At 41.1% G+C, this 18,745-nt stretch overlaps 1 protein-coding gene across 1 annotated transcript in view; it reads right to left on the bottom strand.

The window, feature by feature from the left end:
• Positions 1 to 18,745, bottom strand: part of TMEM135 (transmembrane protein 135) — a 351,789-nt gene that overhangs the window by 279,753 nt on the left and 53,291 nt on the right. The window contains exon 4 of the mRNA XM_030200157.1: positions 2,138 to 2,171. Coding sequence (XP_030056017.1) covers positions 2,138 to 2,171 — 34 coding nt within the window. The remainder of the gene's footprint in view (positions 1 to 2,137; positions 2,172 to 18,745) is intronic.

The following is an 18,745-nucleotide window of genomic DNA, read 5'->3' as shown; positions in this document are numbered from 1 at the left end:
AGATTTTTCTCAAAGTGACACACCACCCGAGTTATGCTCGGTTTTTTCGCGAATTTTGACACACCAAGCTCAAAAAGGTTGCCCATCACTGATCTAGCACCACATTTACCCCCGTTTACTAAACTGTGCTAGTGGCTGCCTTGCGCTAATGCCAACAAAAACCATTCAAAGTGAATAGGCTGTGTCGGCATTAGCGCAAGGCAGCCGCTAGCGCAATTTAGTAAACGGGGGGGGGGGGGGGGGGGGGGTAGGTTAAGTGTCTGCCCTATGCAGTAATGCAGGGCAAATTTTGGCCACCCCAGCATTTACTGCATAGACTCTGCACATACCACATGCTAATTTTTGCAGTTAATATGCACTAAGTGTAATACTTTACCATACATTTTGTGTCTGGATGGTCTTTGCTATTGATAATATGGAGTTCCTTAGCCTAGTGGTTAGTGCAGTGGACTTTGATCCTGGGGAACTGAGCTCGATTCCCACTGCAGCTCCTTGTGACTCTGGGCTCCATTGCCCCTGATACAAAATAAGTACCTGAATATATGTAAACCGTTTTGGATGTAGTTGCAAAAACCTCAGAAAGGCGGTATATCAAGTCCCATTTCCCTTCCCTAGCTCTGCTAGTCAGATTTGTGCAGTATAGCAAATTCCAAATACTACTACTACTACTTGACATTTCTAAAGTGCTACTAGGGTTACGCAGCGCTGTACAATTTAACATAGAAGGACAGTCCCTGCTCAAAGGAGCTTACAATCTAAAGGACAAATGTATAGTCAGTCAAATAGGGGCCATCTAGATTTCCTGAAAGGTATAAAGGTTAGGTGCCGAAAGCAACATTGAAGAGGTGGGCTTTGAGCAAGGATTTGAAGATGGGTAGGGAGGGGGCTTGGCGTAAGGGCTCAGGAAGTTGATTCCAAGCATAGGGTGAGGCGAGGCAGAATGAGCGGAGCCTGGAGTTGGCGGTGGTGGAGAAGGGTACTGAGAGGAGGGATTTGCCCTGTGAGCGGAGGTTACGGGCGGGAACGTAAGGGGAAATAAGGGTAGAGAGGTAGTGAGGGGCTGCAGACTGAGTGCATTTGTAGGTAAGAAGAAGCTTGAACTGAATGCGGTATCTGATTGGAAGCCAGTGAAGTGACCTGAGGAGAGGGGTGATATGAGTATATCGGTTCAGGCGGAATATAAGACGTGCAGCAGAGTTCTGAACAGATTGAAGGGGGGATAGATGGTTAAGTGAACATAAAATAAATAAAAGACTACAACTACTACAATAATAATTTCTATAGTGCTACTAGATGTATGCAGACTGAATACATTATATACAAGTACTTTTCCTCTGTCCCTATTGTACTCATAATCTAAGGGGCCCTTTTACTAAGCTGTGTAACGCCAATGTGCACCCAATGCACATTCAATGTGTGTCAATTTGTAGTTACCACCCGGTTACCATGAGGCCTGGGCAGTAATTTTGTATTTTACACGTGTCCACTATGCGCGCCGTAAAATAATTTTTATTTTCCTGCGCACGGCGGAAACCAGGCGGTAATTGTCATTCTATGCACGTAGACAATTACCGTGTGAGACCTTACCACTAAGTAAATGACTGGCGGTAAGGTTTCAGACCCAAACTGGATGCACGTCCATTTTCGGCGAAAATTTTAAAAAGGCCTTTTTTACAGGTGCGCAGAAAAATGGATCTGTGCGTGTCCAAAACACGCGCCTACACTAGCGCAGCACATTTTTAGGCCCATCTTAGTAAAAGGACCCCTAAGGTTTTTTGTACATGAGGCAATGGAGGGTTAAATGACTCGCCTAAGATCACAAGAATCTGCAGTGGGAATTGAACCCAGGTCACCAGGTTTAAATCCCACTGCACTCATCCACTCCAAAAAGAGCTCCAAAGTCTATTTTTTTTAACTTTATTTTTATTAATTTAAACAATTTTTACACAAGACTATAATCTGTTACAGTAATTAAAGAATCACCATAAAGAAAGGAAAAATACTATATAAAAGAAATAAGGAACGTGAAAATATAATTTCATGGGGATCTAAATTACAGGAAAAAATTGTAAACTCCATTTATACTGTTATTTAATCAGGCAAAAGTACAGCGTAACAAAATAAATTAATCACTTACCAAATTGGCCATGTAAATTGTCAGCAGGCCTCTCCTATAAATAGAAAAGCTCAAGTCAGCAAAATGCCTTAGACAGAAAAACATTGCTAATGTCACTTAAGGGTGTTTTTGTTTTTTTACTAAAGATTAGTGCACGTTATCTGCCACAGAACCTATTTTATTCCTATGGGGGCTTTGAAGATGATATGTGCTAATCTTTAGTAAAGGACTCCCTTAGTGATTGCAAAAGGAGTCAACACATTTTATTCCAACACAAAATGTTAAATCTCTTTCTCAAAATATACATAAAACAATCTAGATGAACTAAAAAAACAATATTGGCACTTTCTCCAATGACATGAACTGCAGCCAATCAGTACTAGCATTTTAAAGTCAACAAGGGTCACTTTTAATAAGGTGCACCCAACGCAGCTAAAAATGACGCCCCACGGTGTCTTACGGTAAATATCATTTTAGACCACGCTATTCCATATGCTACTTATTTTTTCACATTTTTTCTTAATTAGGAGTGTGTCAGGGGGAGTTCCTGCGCTAATCAGCTAACGCAGTTACATTCCCGTACACTAATTGGTTAGCACAGGATTATGGCATGAGCACTTATTGCCTACAAAATGGGTGGGTGATGGTAAGTACTCATGGAGTAACTTTTATTAATGGCTGTGTACCAATGCCAAACCAACACAGTGAATATAAAAGTTCTTAAAAGATTCTATTATGAAAATTCTATTATAAAGGAGGAATAGACCTCATAAAACTGTGGCAATATCACAATGGATAGCATGAACTATTTCCTTTCAGTGTTCGTTCTTGCCCACTGTTAAAACGGTAATCGTTAAAATGTAAATAGTGTCCAAAGTCTCTACTGATAAATGCTCTGTTCAAATAAACTTTAAATGATTAAAAAAAAAAACAGCACTTACCTTGTGTCACCAATCTTGGAATGTCCACCATCAAAGACAAATTTGCCGTAATATAGCACTCGCTCGCTGTCTCGAGCAGGGGCGTAGCTAGGTGGGGCCACGGGGAGCATGGGCCCCCCAGATTTAGCCCTGGTCTCCTCTAGGTTCGACCCCCCCCCCATCCTGCCGACCCTCCCCCGTCATCAGGTACCTTTGCTGGCGGGGGTCCCCAACCCCCCGCCAGCCTTGTCTTCTTCATTGCCGGTCTCCGGCGTGTTCACTGATCTGTGCTGTGAGTCCTGACTGACATCCTGCACATTCGTGCATGCAGGACGTCAGTCAGGACTCAGCACAGATCAGCGAACGCGCTGGAGACAGGCGCTGAAGAAGACTAAGGCTGGCAGGGGTTGGGGACCCCCGCCAACAAAGGTACCTGGCGGCAGTGGTGGGTCGTAAGTGGTGGGGGAGGGTCGGCAGCGCCGTGGAGGGTCTGAGAGTGGTGGGGGAGGGTCAGCGGCAGGGGGGGGTCGGGCTAAAATGTGCCCCCCCCCACCTTGGGCTCTGGACCCCCCTCCCGCCCCTCGTCTCGAGCACAAGAAGAAAGCAGTGTCGGTCCCGACGGGGACCCGTTTCGTTTCAGACTTCTTATGGAGACCTCGCAGCATCATCCATTCTGCTCAACGCTATCTGACTGCACTTTGTTCATCAGTGAGGTCTCCAGAAGAAGCCTGAAGCGAAAACGGGTCCCTCTCGGGACCAGCAATGCTTTCTTCTTATGCTCGAGAGTGTGAGCGAGTGCGTTATTACTTGCAGCAACTTTGTCTTTGATGGTGGACATTCCAAGATTGGTGACACAAGGTAAGTGCTTTTTTGTTTAATCATTTAAAGTTTATTTGACCAGAGCATTTATCAGTAGAGACTTTGGGCACTATTTGTATTTTAAGGAAGTTTTTGACCTATGATTACTGTTTTAACTGTGGGCAAGAAGAACACTGAAAGGAAGTAGTTTGTGCTATCCATTGTAATATTGCCATATATTTATGAGGTCATTTCCTCCTTTACAACAGAACCTTTTAAGAACTTTTATATACACTGTGTTCATTTAGGGTTAATCTGTGTTTTGGAGTGAATAAGATCCTGTGTTCATGCCTTAACATTGGGCGTATGCCAATCCCCACATTAGCACATGGCCATTAATACCAAAACATCAAAAATTGTCCATTTTACAGCTGCAGCAAAAATGACCTTAGAGAATGGGAAAAAACCTACCCAAGGGCATGCAAAGGCCACTGTTTGTCACACCATAGTAAAAGAGCCCCTAAATTAGCAAAATTTTCAGCTATTGGAGCACTAATATTTTCAAATAATGGGATGGAGTGATTAATGAGAGTGTGAAATAATATGAATACTTAAAAAGTACATGGATTCTAAACTCAGAAACGGTAGACACTTCTAATTTTAGGAAGAAAGAGAAGAGAATCATTAATTAACATGAGCACGGTTGGTAAGCCTATTATAGCTAATAAAGGTGCAGGAATGCAGAAGAAGCCACTTAATTTGAGAAGACCAACCCCTTCTGTCATACATGGCTTGGAGAAAAGTACTTCAGAGGGAAACTGGTATATTCAGAAAGATCTTCTCAAGCAAAAATGCCAAAGGTGCTGGTAGATAATCATTCCTAGGAAAGGAATGGTGCAGCTCTAGAAGAATTTTATTATAACATCTAATTAATTTTATATCTGGGTCATAGTTTTGTATAGGGCATATAACGAGGAATGAAAGGTCAAGCCTGGGCATTTATAATTTCCCATATATTTAACAAAATGCTTGCTGAATGCAGAAGCGCTGTACACACTATATGCAGATACTTATTCTGTCCCTAAAGGGTTCACAATCTTAAGTTTTTGTACCTGGGGCAATGCAGGGTTAAGTGACTTGCACAAGGTCACAAGGAGCTGCAGTGGGAATTGAACCCAGGTTGCCAGGATCAAAGCCCGCTAGGAAATAGACACATAGACTGCAGCACATACAGCAGAATCAGCCATTTTAGGAAGGAATATGTTCAAAAAACAAAGTGGCATCACTCGGGATTTTCAATAAGCGCCAGTTTTATAACCTATGTATGCGAGCGTTGGCACATCCTTGTGTTAAGTGCTCAATTTTACAAAACTGGGAAGTCCAGAAACAGCCAATTAAGGAGCCAAGCAAAAAATCTTTTTTGTCAAACATGTTTTAAGAGGATTGTAAACATGACAAAGACAAACAGAACTGCCCCCTTAATTACCCTGCAAATCCAATTCCAAACAAATAGTCAACTAGCACTTAGGCTTGCTTCCGAGCAGGTGTAAATGCCAATGCCCAGTTTGTTTGTTTTTTTAATATGATTGAAACTACTTCTGAAAAGGTGTGAGCTATATTCATAAACCTAAGTGTGTACATATTGTTGCCTAAGGGGCCCTTTTACTAAGCCGCGGTAGGCTCTGCGCGCATGCAGTGCATGCCAGAATGAGAATACTGCCGCCAGGCCAGCGCGCCCTCCTGGTGGTAATTTTAGATTGGCGCGCACCCATAATGCCTGGGTGATTTATTTCCTCCTACGCACGCCGGTTCCGACGGTAATAGGCACTTGGAGTGTGCTGACTGGTCACCGCACATGTAGAGCATGAGCCTTTACAGCTAGATCAGTGGGTGGCGTTAAGGGCTCAGGCTGGTTTTCGGCGCGCGCTGGTTTCACTTTTACTGCAGGCCCTTTTCCCGTCCCATTAAAAAAATACTTTTTTGTAGATGAGGTAAAAACTGGCCCGGTGCGCACCCAATACACGCGCCTACACTACCACAGGTCACTTTCTACCGCGGCTTAGTAAAAGGACCCGTAAATCAGAAAACATGTCTGCTTCAAGAACTATGACTATGCTGTGTGATCAGAGAACCATTTAATTTCAACTGGTTTGGGTGAAGGACAACATGAAAATCACTTAGACAGTGCTAAGACCTCATGCTGTGATATTTGGTAGTTAAAGAAAAGTATCCTCATGTGATCTACATTTCCAGAAGTGTTGTCAGTGAGTGTTTGCTTGTGGGGGATCTGCTGATTGTCATGTTCTTCTGGTAACTGAGAGACACTTTTACTAAGTGGCAGTAAGCACTAATGCGTGCTTACCGCGTGCTGAAAAGCTAGACCGCCGGACACTCTCAGGTGGCTCAACGCACCAATCCTGTGCTACAAAATATAAAATATTCATTAGCAAGGGGGACATGTTTGGATGTTGAGTGTAGGCAATCCCTGTGCTAATCGGGTAGCACAGACAAACTGCAATGTGCTGCCCGATTAAAGCGGGGTTAGTGCGGGAGCCATTCGCGCCTACAAAATAGGTGGCGGTAAGAGCTAACGCGGCAATGGCCACACACTAATTGGGACATTAGCACAAACAAAACTTCAGCCATTTTACAGCCATGCTAAAAGTTGGCCGCAGCGCACAGGAAACCTACGCACTGCAAACAGCGCCGGCCACTATTTAGCACGGCTTGTAAAAGGGCCCCTGGGTGTTTTAAGTTTTGTATTCATGTATTAAGTCTAAAGCTGCAATAAAAATAGGTCTTAGTGTGCCCTTATACAGAATTTTCCCAAGCGCTAAGGCCATTTTTACAACAGCCATAAGAAAGTCTTTTTTCTGGTTTTACATTAATGACCATGCGCTAATGCTTTCATTAGCATGCGGCCATTTTTTTTTCCAATTACGCAGCACCACTTACCACCACCTATTTTGTAGGCATTAAGGGCTCTTGCATTATCTGTGTGCTGACCAGTTAGCACACAATAAGGTAGATATGCTAACTGGTTAGCGCAGAAATGTCCACTCTCCACCTCAGACATCCCCTCAAAAAAATACCAAAAATTATTTAGCATGTGGTTAGCCTGCACAAATTCTAAAATCTCTGCATGACACTGTGTAGAGCATTCCATGGTACTCCACTAACACATACCTAACGCAGTTTAGTAAAAAGGCCCCTAAAATATTTGTTCCCATTAATATAGTTAATTATTAGATCGATGTTATGTTTTCTTGTACTTTATGAATCATTCCACAAGAGAAAGACTAATAATCTAGCTACAAGTTTATTGTTTATGAATTGTATTTCATATTTTTAGGATTATGAATTGTATTTGCTATTTTAATACTGTATTTTATTATTTTTATTAATGACTACATTTTTATGTTGCATTTTATTAATCTGGCTGTAAGTCACTTTGGGTGTTCCCATTGGCTTCAATATGGCAGGATACTAACGAAGTAAAAATAGAATGAGAAAATACTTCAGGTATTGTTCTGAAGAAATTGCTCTCTATTTGCCTATGGACAAGTAGAGGAGTGTGGTAGCCGTGTTAGTCCACTCTTAAGGTTATCAATAGAAATCAAACAAAATAAAACATGGAAAAGAAAATAAGATGATACCTTTTTTATTGGACATAACTTAATACATTTCTTGATTAGCTTTCGAAGGTTGCCCTTCTTCGTCAGAAAGGACTTAACAAGGACCTGGGGTTCCTAGCCCATTATAAACCATAAAGCTGTATGTCTCTGTTGATCACCCCACCCCTCACCTATCCACACCCATCCTGTTAGAATATCAATGATATGCTTTGATGTCCCCATGTATACCTCCGACCCACCCCCATCCTCCCACCCTGTCAGACTGTCATAGTAATGCTTGAATGTTTTCACTTATATACACTGTCAGCTAGCACATTTGCTTATTTCCGATCTGACGAAGAAGGGCAACCTTCGAAAGCTAATCAAGAAATGTATTAAGTTATGTCCAATAAAAAAAGTATCATCTTATTTTCTTTTCCATGTTTTATTTTGTTTGATTTCTATTGATAACCTATGGACAAGAAAATCCTATTTTCTTTGTTTCCTCCTTATATTACTGTATGATTTTTTTAGTCCGATTCCTCACAGTTTTCTCCCCAGTTAGTCTACATGGTCCTTATTTCTTTCTTTGGGGTTTGTATCTTTTTTTAGATCTATTAGCCTTTACTTCCAGGCAAATCAATTAGTCTAAAACAACCACCACAGTAAAGTCTCAATGAAACTCAAAACTATTGGAAGAACTACAAGTAAATCAAAAACGTGCAAATCTTCTAAATATGTACAACCCACTGCTATGAAACCACCTGGCATTGATCGACATATGGAAGGCTATTTTATAAAGTTTTTTTTTCACAAGTACAGTATATGGCAACTCAGTCAAGTCTCCCAACTCCAATAAGTGGCCATATGCTTGCCGAAACAGATGTGCTTTTAAAGTAGCCCAGAACCTCAAGTACAACTGTGTTGAGTGAAAGAAGAGCAGTCCAAAATGCTGGAGATGTACAAAATATAGTAACGCATATAATTTATTTATTTATTTATTTATTTATTTATTTAGTGCATTTGTATCCCACATTTTCCCACCTATTTGCAGGCTCAATGTGGCTTACATTGTTCCGTCATGGCGATCGCCATTTCTGGAGTGAGAGGTACAAGTGGTATTACATTAGGGAACTTGATTAACATAGTAGATTAGCAGCCAAGTATAAGGAGTTCATATTCGGAATAAGAGGTAGGGTGGTACTGTATTAAAGTACAGTTGTGATAGAGGAGACCTTGGTAATCAGTTATAGAGGGTTAGGTTTTATCCAGTTCTGGCTTCGGTTTCATTGTCTGGTAGTTAGGATGGATCATTTTGGTATGCCTTGTTGAACAAGCTGGTCTTCAGTGATCTCCAAAAGGTCCTTCTGCAATTCTGTTTTACCTATTTATAAATTTTTGTATCACCTGCAAGTTACATAACAACACAAGAGACGCCATACTGGGTCAGACCAATGGTCCATCTAGCCCAATATCCTGTTCCAACAGTGGCCAATCCAGGTCAAAAGTACCAGGCAGACTCCCAAGCAGTGGCATCGCCATGTCTGTCTCAATAACAATGGACTTTTCCTCCAGGAATTTGTCTAAACCTTTTTTAAACCCAGTTAAACATGACGGCAGATAAGGGCCAATGGCCCATCCGGTCTGCCCTTCCTCAGTACCCACTAACTGCTCCTTTTTCTAAGGGATCCCATGTGCCTCTCCCAAGCTTTCTTCAATTCCGACATAGTCTTCATCTCCACGATCCACAACCTCCACCGGGAGGCCATCGAAGGCACAATATACATTAAAATAAGACAGCGCGCGAAGAGGACATGAAAAAGAACCATAAAGCATATTTTCAAAGCACTTAAGTGCTTTGGAAATGAGCCCCTAGGCTAATAACATAGGGTATTGCAAAAATGGTGATTAAGATAAAACTGTGCGAGTACCTTGAAGGTTAATTTGCATGTAGAGCTGGAGAGAGCTATATGCTACTTACCTTAGTTGGACTGCATGTGATAAACTAGATTTGCTGCAGATGATGTCAATCTGGATGTTTGCAACTATCCAGTTAATCACCAACCTTTAAAGGCTTGAGAGAAGAGCCAGGTTTTCACCTGCTTGCTGAAGTACAGCCAATCTTGTATTAGGCATATTTCTCTGTTACACTCAGTTTGTGCGGGTTTCAGACATTTCTGTACAGTTTTAATTGCAATTTTAAAAATAACACAAGAAATGATCACGCTGATGAGTGGGATGAATGATGGAACATTAGTATCAGGGCTGTGCAGTTGGTACACCACACCTTTGATTTTCTGACTCCTCTATTTTTCTATTGTCCAACCTCGACTTCAACTCCTACTATGTATAAATAAATCGAAGAAAAGCTTGATTAGCAAAGAAACATGGTTATTTCTTTATGTACAAAATTAGGACTAATAGGCCACAAAATATATATTTTTTGATCAAAGAACTTCAACAAAAAAAAAGCATAAAATGACAAATTTATCATATATTATAATGTAAGAGGTCGATATTCAGCCAGCGGTGCTCAGTGTTTTGTTGATCACCACTGGCATTCTGTCCAGAAATTCAATGCTGGGCCATGTCCGGGCTTCGGCATTGAATTTCTGGGTTTGTGGAGTCAACTAATGCATAGCTGGTTAAGGGCGATATTCAGCACTTAACAAGCTATATGGCACCTCACAAAGATAAGACTGACTTTTATGCAGTATTATTTACGGGGTTACCTTGGCCGGTTAAGTCCTGACTCCGCCTCAGGAACACCCCGAATATAGCTGGGTTTGAGATATTCACTAACCAGACATTTTCGGCAGCACTAACTGGTTAAAAAATGAACGGTTAGCCTCGAACAAGCGATTTAACTGGCCGGGAGCCTTTTCTAATCAGTTAAATTGCTTTGAATATCGACCCATAAGTTTTTATTTTGAAGCTGGAGTTGGAATCGGTACATTTTTACAGACTTCAGCTCCATCCAAAATTGTTTCTGACTGACTCCAAAGCCTGGTTAATAACCTCAGTATAAAGTTTGAAACCCCACTCAGACCATATCTATATTTTCTAAATAACCCTTTTGTCTCTGTCGGAAACCTAGATAGATTAATTAGTTCACCCTGCAAATTCCTTTGTTAGTTTTGTTCTTTGATTAGTGGAGCCTTTTGCTCTAAAACTAGCAGATTTTTCTCAGGTTAAAATGTTGTAAGAAAGAGTTTTAGTTTGACTGCTACTGTTATCCAACCATTATTTAGCTGGGAGCATAAACCACTGTATGAACCTCTCAAACATGCAGTCCAGTTACGATTATAGGGGAAAAAAGATGTGAAGCACCACAAGATTAAACAAATGTTTTGGGAACCTCGGCTTCCTGGTGTAGTTACCTCAAGAAAGGCAGACCTAACTGAAGCTATCAAGAGGCCACCCAGAGTTTCCACAAGTATCAACGATGATGCATTATATTTTCCCTTTTAAATAAATAAATGATGTGCCATCTTACGCCTGGTTTCTCTCCAGATTTTTTTAATAGGTAGGAAAACTTACATGGTCTCTGTAGCCCACGTTCTGTACATGAAAACACACAGCAAGACAGATATAATAAAGTATGTGCTTATAGTTTGATGTATTTTGATTTGTGAACTCCTTCAGGTCAAACTTCTGTTTGAAGGAGGTACTTACAAATACAACATCATTTCGACATGTCATTTCTACAAATCTGGAACACTTGACTCTCTATTTCAATACACTCCACTCTCACTGTGGACACAAATGTGTTTCATATGTACTTGCAAACCTGAAGTATTATTCACAAATGCAAATAATATCTTTTCAGTCTTGTGCTGGCTTGGCCAGTCTTATCTTTGGTGATAAGGCCTTTTTCTTTCCCTATTTTGTTTGCACAGTATGTTTTCTCTGCACTTTTAATGCACCACGAGGACCCAGGGGGATCCTTATCAGTAAGACATTGTTCAGTCTGCTTGGCCTTTTCAATAAAAGCATTCCTTCTCAACAGCTCCAAATGGAAGTAATGACAAGATTCCAAAGGGAGTTTAAATGACTCCTAAAAGCTTACCAGTCAACCTTTGCACTGTTTACCTTAATTTGGGGAGGGGGGGGGGGGGGTGGGGAACATTCTGTCACTGTAATGCTCCTGAACTACCCTAGTCTGGTGCTCTCAAGAGATCTGGCTAATGGTTTTATCTCAATTTAATTTTACTAATCTAACTCCAGTGAGAAATGTCCACCTCCACTATTTTGCTAGATTGAAACACCTTCTGTACTACCAGGGTAGACTGATTTAATTGAAGTCAAAACTAAATCATAGTTTAAAATCAACTTGCAGCAGTCCTTCACTCTCCTGACTAATGTCCCAGCTTCTATCACCTTTCCCAGATATCGTTGCTTGTCTTCCTCTTAAATCACAGAAGGGCCGATATAATAAGCCATGTATTAGGAATGTGCACGGAGTTTCATAGTAACATAGTAAATGACGGCAGATAAAGACCTGTACGGTCCATCCAGTCAGCCCAACAAGATACTTTATATGTATACCTGAGTTTGATTTGCCCTTGCCTTTCTCAGGGCACAGACCATAGAAGTCTGCCCAGCACTGTTCTTGTACTAAATTCTGAAGCTAACGTCGAAGCCCCTTAAAATTTACACTCCAGCCCATCCCTATCTATTCAATCACGATCAGGGCATAGACCGTAAAAGTCTGCCCAGCTCCCGTTTCCTTCGAAACAGGATTCCTTTGTGTTTATTCCACACATGTTTGAATTCCATTACCGTTTTCATCTCCACCACCTCCTGCGGGAGGGCATTCCACACATCCACCACCCTCCTCATGAAAAAATACTTCCTGACATTAGTCCTGAGTCTGCCCCCCTTCAACCTCAATTCATGTCCTCTAGTTCTACCGTCTTCCCGTCTCCGAAAAAGGTTCATTTGCGGATTAATACCTTTCAAATATTTGAACGCCTGTATCACGTCACCCCTGTTTCTCCTTTCCTCCAAGGTATACATGTTAAGGTCAGCAAGTCTCTCCTTGTACGGTTTGCAACGCAAATCCAACACCATTTTTGTAGCTTTTCTTTGCACCGCTTCAATTCTTTTTACATCCTTAGCAAGATACGGCCTCCAAAACTGAACACAACACTCCAAGTGGGGCCTCACCAACGACTTGTAGAGGGGCATCAACACCTCCTTTCTTCTGCTGGTTATGCCCCTCTCTATGCAGCCTAGCATCCTTCTGGCCACGGCCGTCGCCTTATCACATTGTTTCAGCACATAGTTGCCTAACATATGCCCTTAAAAATGTTTTTACTCCAAATGTGGTAAACTAATGGCTAACAAATTAATGCACCATTGAAGTGTGCACCAACAGCAAAAAATAACGCACAAATGCTGCCATTACTTGCATCGGCTGAAATCTTTTTCCTCCTTTCCTAATTCTGCATGAGCCAATCCCCACTCAATCTTGTAAAGAGGCTGTCAGGTCCAGGGTACCACAGACTCAGGCACCCTAAGCCAGGAAGGTCCTCAACCAGATAGCCTCCAGAGCTATAGTACTCCTATATCCAACAATACTAACTTTGTCCTGGGAAAACTTCCAGTGGCATCCGCTTCATATCCTGCCATCTTGAAAATGGCTGTGCCTGACCCCTAAAAGGTACATAAGAACATACTGTTAGGGGTCAGGTTGCCAAATAAGGGTTCTGAAAAAAGTGAATAAGGGTTAGGAGTTAAAAACAGCAACAAAAAGGTGGGCTTTTAGCTTAGATTTGAAGACGGCCAGAGATGGAGCTTGACGTACCGGCTCAGGAAGTTTATTCTAGGCATATGGTGCAGCAAGATAAAAGGAACGGAGTCTGGAGTTAGCGGTGGAGGAGAAGGGTGCAGATAAGAGAGATTTACCCAGTGAACGGAGTTCCCGGGGAGGAGTGTAGGGAGAGATGAGAGTGGAGAGGCACTGAGGAGCTGCAGAGTGAATGCACTTATAGGTCAATAAGAGGAGTTTGAACTGTATGCGGAAACGGATAGGAAGCCAGTGAAGTGACTTGAGGAGAGGGCTAATATGAGCATAACGACACTGGCGGAATATTAGTCGTGCAGCAGAATTTTGAACAGATTGAAGAGGAGAGAGATGGCTAAGTGGGAGACCTGTAAGAAGCAAGTTGCAATAGTCTAAGCGAGAGGTGATAAGAGTGTGGATGAGGGTTCTGGTAGTGTGCTCAGAAAGGAAAGGGCGAATTTTGCTGATATTATAGAGAAAGAAACGACAGGTTTTAGCAGTCTGCTGAATATGTGCAGAGAAGGAGAGGGAGGAGTCGAAGATGACCCCAAGGTTACGAGCTGATGAGACAGGAAGGATGAGAGTGTTATCCACAGAAATAGAGAATGGGGGAGGAGGAGAAGTTGGTTTAGGGGGAAGATGAGAAGCTCAGTCTTTGTCATGTTTAGTTTCAGATGGCAATGAGACATCCAGGCAGCAATGTCAGGAGAAGTTATAGAGACTAAGTTATTGCTTTCAATGGGAAGACTGGATATGGTCTTTTCATACGTACATAAGTAATGCCACACTGGGAAAAGACCAAGGGTCCATCGAGCCCAGCATCCTGTCCACGACAGGGGCCAATCCAGGCCAAGGGCACCTGGCAAGCTTCCCAAACGTACAAACATTCTATATATGTTATTCCTGGAATTGTGGATTTTTCCCAAGTCCATTTAGTAGTGGTTTATGGACTTGTCCTTCAGGAAACCGTCTAACCCCTTTTTAAACTCTGCCAAGCTAACCGCCTTCACCACGTTCTCCGGCAATGAATTCCAGAGTTTAATTATGCGTTGGGTGAAGAAATATTTTCTCCGGTTTGTTTTAAATTTACTACACTGTAGTTTCATCGCATGCCCCCTAGTCCTAGTATTTTTGGAAAGCGTGAACAGACGCTTCACATCCACCTGTTCCACTCCACTCATTATTTTATATGCCTCTATCATGTCTCCCCTCAGCCGTCTCTTCTCCAAACTGAAAAGCCCTAGCCTCCTTAGTCTTTCTTCATAAGGAAGTCGTCCCATCCCCATTATCATTTTAGTCGTCCTTCGCTGCACCTTTTCCAATTTTACTATATCTTTCTTGAGATGCGGCGACCAGAATTGAACACAATACTCAAGGTGCGGTCGCACCATGGAGTGATACAACGGCATTATAACATCTTCACACCTGTTTTCCATACCTTCCTAACAATACCCAACATTCTTTTAGCTTTCCTAGCCGCAGCAGCACACTGAGCAGAAGGTTTCAGTGTATTATCGACGACGACACCCAGATCCCTTTCTTGGTCCGTAACTCCTAATGTGGAACCTTGCATGACGTAGCTATAATTTAGGTTCTTTTTTCCCCACATGAATCATCTTGCACTTGCTCACATTAAACATCATCTGCCATTTAGCCGCCCCGTCTCCCAGTCTCGTAAGGTCCTTCTGTAATTTTTCATAATCCTGTCGCGAGTTAACGACTTTGAATAACTTTGTGTCATCAGCAAATTTAATTACCTCGCTAGTTACTCCCATCTCTAAATCATTTATAAATATATTAAAAAGCAGCAGTCCTAGCACAGACCCCTGAGGAACCCCCACTAGCTACCCTTCTCCATTGTGAATACTGCCCATTTAATCCCACTCTCTGTTTCCTATCCTTCAGCCAGTTTTTAATCCACAATAGGACATTTCCTCCTATTCAATGACCCTCCAATTTCCTTCTTTAATGCACTGCACCTAATTCTAATGTGCACAGCCAAAAAGGGGCATAGTTATAGGGAGGGAATGGGCGTTCCAAAATTTACATGCCCTGTTATAGAATATGCCCCGTGTGCCTAAATCTACATGCCGGCATTTACGACAGGTTTCCCTTGGTGTAAATGGACGTGTGTAATTTTAAGTGCTTTGATATCAACTAAGCGTACTCTATATACCGTGCCTAAATATAGGCACCACTTACAGAATATGCTTAGGCGGAAAGTTATTCCTTGCGGAGTTTTCAGACATCATATATAGAATCTGGCCCTAAGCGCTAACACACGCTTAATGGAGCACAAATAGCCTACCAAATGGACGAGCTAAATTATTCCATATTAGTTATGGAATGTGCGCACACGCTGGGTACAGGATCATAATTGTTTTTGTAATTTTTTTAGGGGGCCTGTCATTGGTGGAGAGTCGGCGTATCTACATTACTGTGCACTAACTAATTAACGTATAGTTAACGCAGGCACCCTTGCCACCTCCTAGATAAATGGCAGTAACTGCTCCTGCAGTAATTTTTTTTTTAAATGGCCGCATGCTAATGCTTGAAATGATAAACAGAGCATCAACCCGACACTTCTAATATTAATAATCCTCAAACAATATTTTTGTTTGTGTGTAGATTAGGAGAGTTCTCAGAGTATTGACTCACCCAAGCGAGACTACACGCAAGTGATTTATGTCTCTGAGGGTGATTGAGAAACTTATCCACCCTCAGAGACATAAATCACTTGCGTGTAGTCTCGCTTGGGTGAGTCAATACTCTGAGAACTCTCCTAATCTACACACAAACAAAAATATTGTTTGGGGATTATTAATATTAGAAGTGTTGGGTTGATGCTCTGTTTATCATTTCATTCCTTTTTTGTTTCTCTGGTTTGTTTTGATACGTAGATAGTTTTACCAGGGATTTAATTTGGGGAACATTTAGTGATTTAATGCTAACATTAGCGCACAAACAGGTTCTTTCTTCTTTGGTTTGTTTTTGTTTAACATTAGCGAACAGCCATATATTGAAAAAAAAAAAAAACAGAAAATAGCCCTTTTTCATGGCCACAGTAAAAATGGTCTAAGCGCGTGGAAACGACTCAGAAAAGGATGTACTAAGGCCATTTCAGGTAAAAGAACCCCTAAGAGTCTTCCAGTAACATATTATAGAAGGTGAAGGGAAAGAGGGTTGAAGAAGAGATATTTGAAAGCAATATTAAATGATAAGAAAATGTATAGGACACAGAGTACTGCATTCAATTCTGGTCGCCGTCTCTCAAAAAAGATATAGCGGAACTTGAAAAGTTTCAAAGAGCGACCAAAATGATAAAGGGAATGGAACTTCTCCTGTATGAAAAAAAAGCTAAAAAGAGGTTATGGTTCTTCAGCTTAGAAAAGAGATGGCTGAGGGGGGATATGATTGAGGTCTATAAAATCCTGAATGGTGTAGAACAGGTAGAAGTGAATCTCTTTCAAAAAGTACAAAGACCAGGGAACACTCGATGAAATTGCATGGAAATACTTTTAAAACAAATAGGAGGCAATAGTTTTCACTGAAAGAATAGTTAAGCTTTGGAACTCGCTGCCGGAGGATGTGGTAATAGCGCTTAACATATCTGGGTTTAAAAAGTTTTGGACAAGTTCCTGGAGGAAAGTTCATAGACTGTTATTGAGATGGACATGGGGGAAGCCACTGCTTGCCCTGGGGATCGTAGCATGGAATGTTGCTACTAATTGGGATTCTGCCGGGTACTTGTGACCTGGATTAGCCACTGTTCAAGGCAGTTGATAAAGAGGGGCATTTTCGAAAGAAACGTCTAAGTCAGAATTTGGACGTTTTACAAAGACTAGAACTAGAAACAGACATAGAATTAGAAACAGACACTAGTAAATTTCTTTCACTGTTAAAGAAATTTACTATATGTTTCTTTTTCTGTTGGTAGGTCTGTTATTCTTTACAAGTCTTTGTTGGAATATATATTTAAAATTACAGTAAAGATAATATGAAAAAAAACCAGAGCAGAATCCTAACATAATGATGAGAAAAATGTAATTAAAACGCATTACCAGTAAACATAAACTTAAAACTACATGCAATTTTTAGTGTATTTATGACCAGACAGCTCACTACCAAACTCTCATATGAAACTTATCACACATATGTTGACGGCTGCTTACTGTATTTCAGATAATGCCTGGAACCAGGGAAAAAAAATCCCAATTACATCCAGATGGCTAGGCAAGATTACATACTGTAGCTGCAATGGAAAAAAACATGTTACACAAAATTTGAAATATGATAACTATGTGGTTACACAGTTCCCTTTTGAATACATGAAAAAAAATGGAAGAAAAGGTCTCCTCTTACACAGCTTAAAATTTAACGTGTTTCATAACATTCCAAAATTATAGTAATCCCCCCCCCCCAAAATATAAAGGGTGAATTAGATGACTTATCATTGAATGCTTGTATTCTGTTTCCTGAATCATGATAGACAGCTGAAACATGGTCTGCTATTGCTGAGAAGGAAACTACACTTGTGAGTATTTAGGTTTCCTGATGAATAATTGTCCTAACTTCGAGGAAAAGGGAGATTTGATTTGAATTGATAGAATTATGGGTCTATTTAAAATTCTGTGTTTATCAATATTGCCAGTCCAGGCCTAACTTAGAAGAAAGAACTAAGCAGTTTACCAATATTAAGTTGCAGACAGCGGTCCAGCAGCAAGATGGGCCCCCCATTCAGCTTTTTGCCCCGATTGCACACGTACGATTCTGTCTAAATTGGTGACAGGTTGTACGTGTGTACTCAGGGAAGGAGCTCCTAGCTCTCAAAGAACAAGTCCAATCTCTAGAGGCTACAGTAGCAGACTTAGAAGGAGTTGAGACAGAAGAAAAATAGAGAGAAGACCTTCAGGGACATAGTAAAGAAATCCCACTTCTAGTCTGGTAGCCTCTCTGCTGCCATGAAAAAGAAAGGTCACCATAATGGAAAGATCACCTTGTGGCAGGAACTAATACTTGCAGCCAAAATCTGCCCTCTAGGTGAAGCAAGATCCTCTCGCACCAAGAAGGTGTTTTCAGGGGCATATACCCAGGAGGGAATGATTTTCAAAAAAAAAAAAAATTTGCTGTTAATAAAAGATATAAAAAGAACTGAAAATATTGATTAAATGTAATTAATTATTGAGACGCTCAGATGAATGGAGTTTTTTAAGGACCTGTGAAGAAGAAGACCTCTGGTTTTTTTTTAGGTGATCTGTTTACACCGAAGTCTTTATTCTCCATTTATTTTTGAATTGCAGTAGTAGATGAATAGTTAATTTTCAAAGAAGGGAGGAATTTTCAGATATTTATTGCTTGTTAATCTTCCCTACTCTAATAGTGTTTAGTCATGATTGAGGTGTTGATCATTCTTTATTCCATCATAGCCATCTCTACTTTCTTTCTCTGTGGAGGGTGTTTTCTTCAGGTCTTCTTGGCACAGATAAAGCCTGCATGCACTTTTTACCAG

This window comes from Microcaecilia unicolor, chromosome 4 (assembly GCF_901765095.1).
Source record: "Microcaecilia unicolor chromosome 4, aMicUni1.1, whole genome shotgun sequence".
NCBI lineage: Eukaryota > Metazoa > Chordata > Amphibia > Gymnophiona > Siphonopidae > Microcaecilia > Microcaecilia unicolor.
This window is presented reverse-complemented; position numbering and strand designations above follow the sequence as displayed.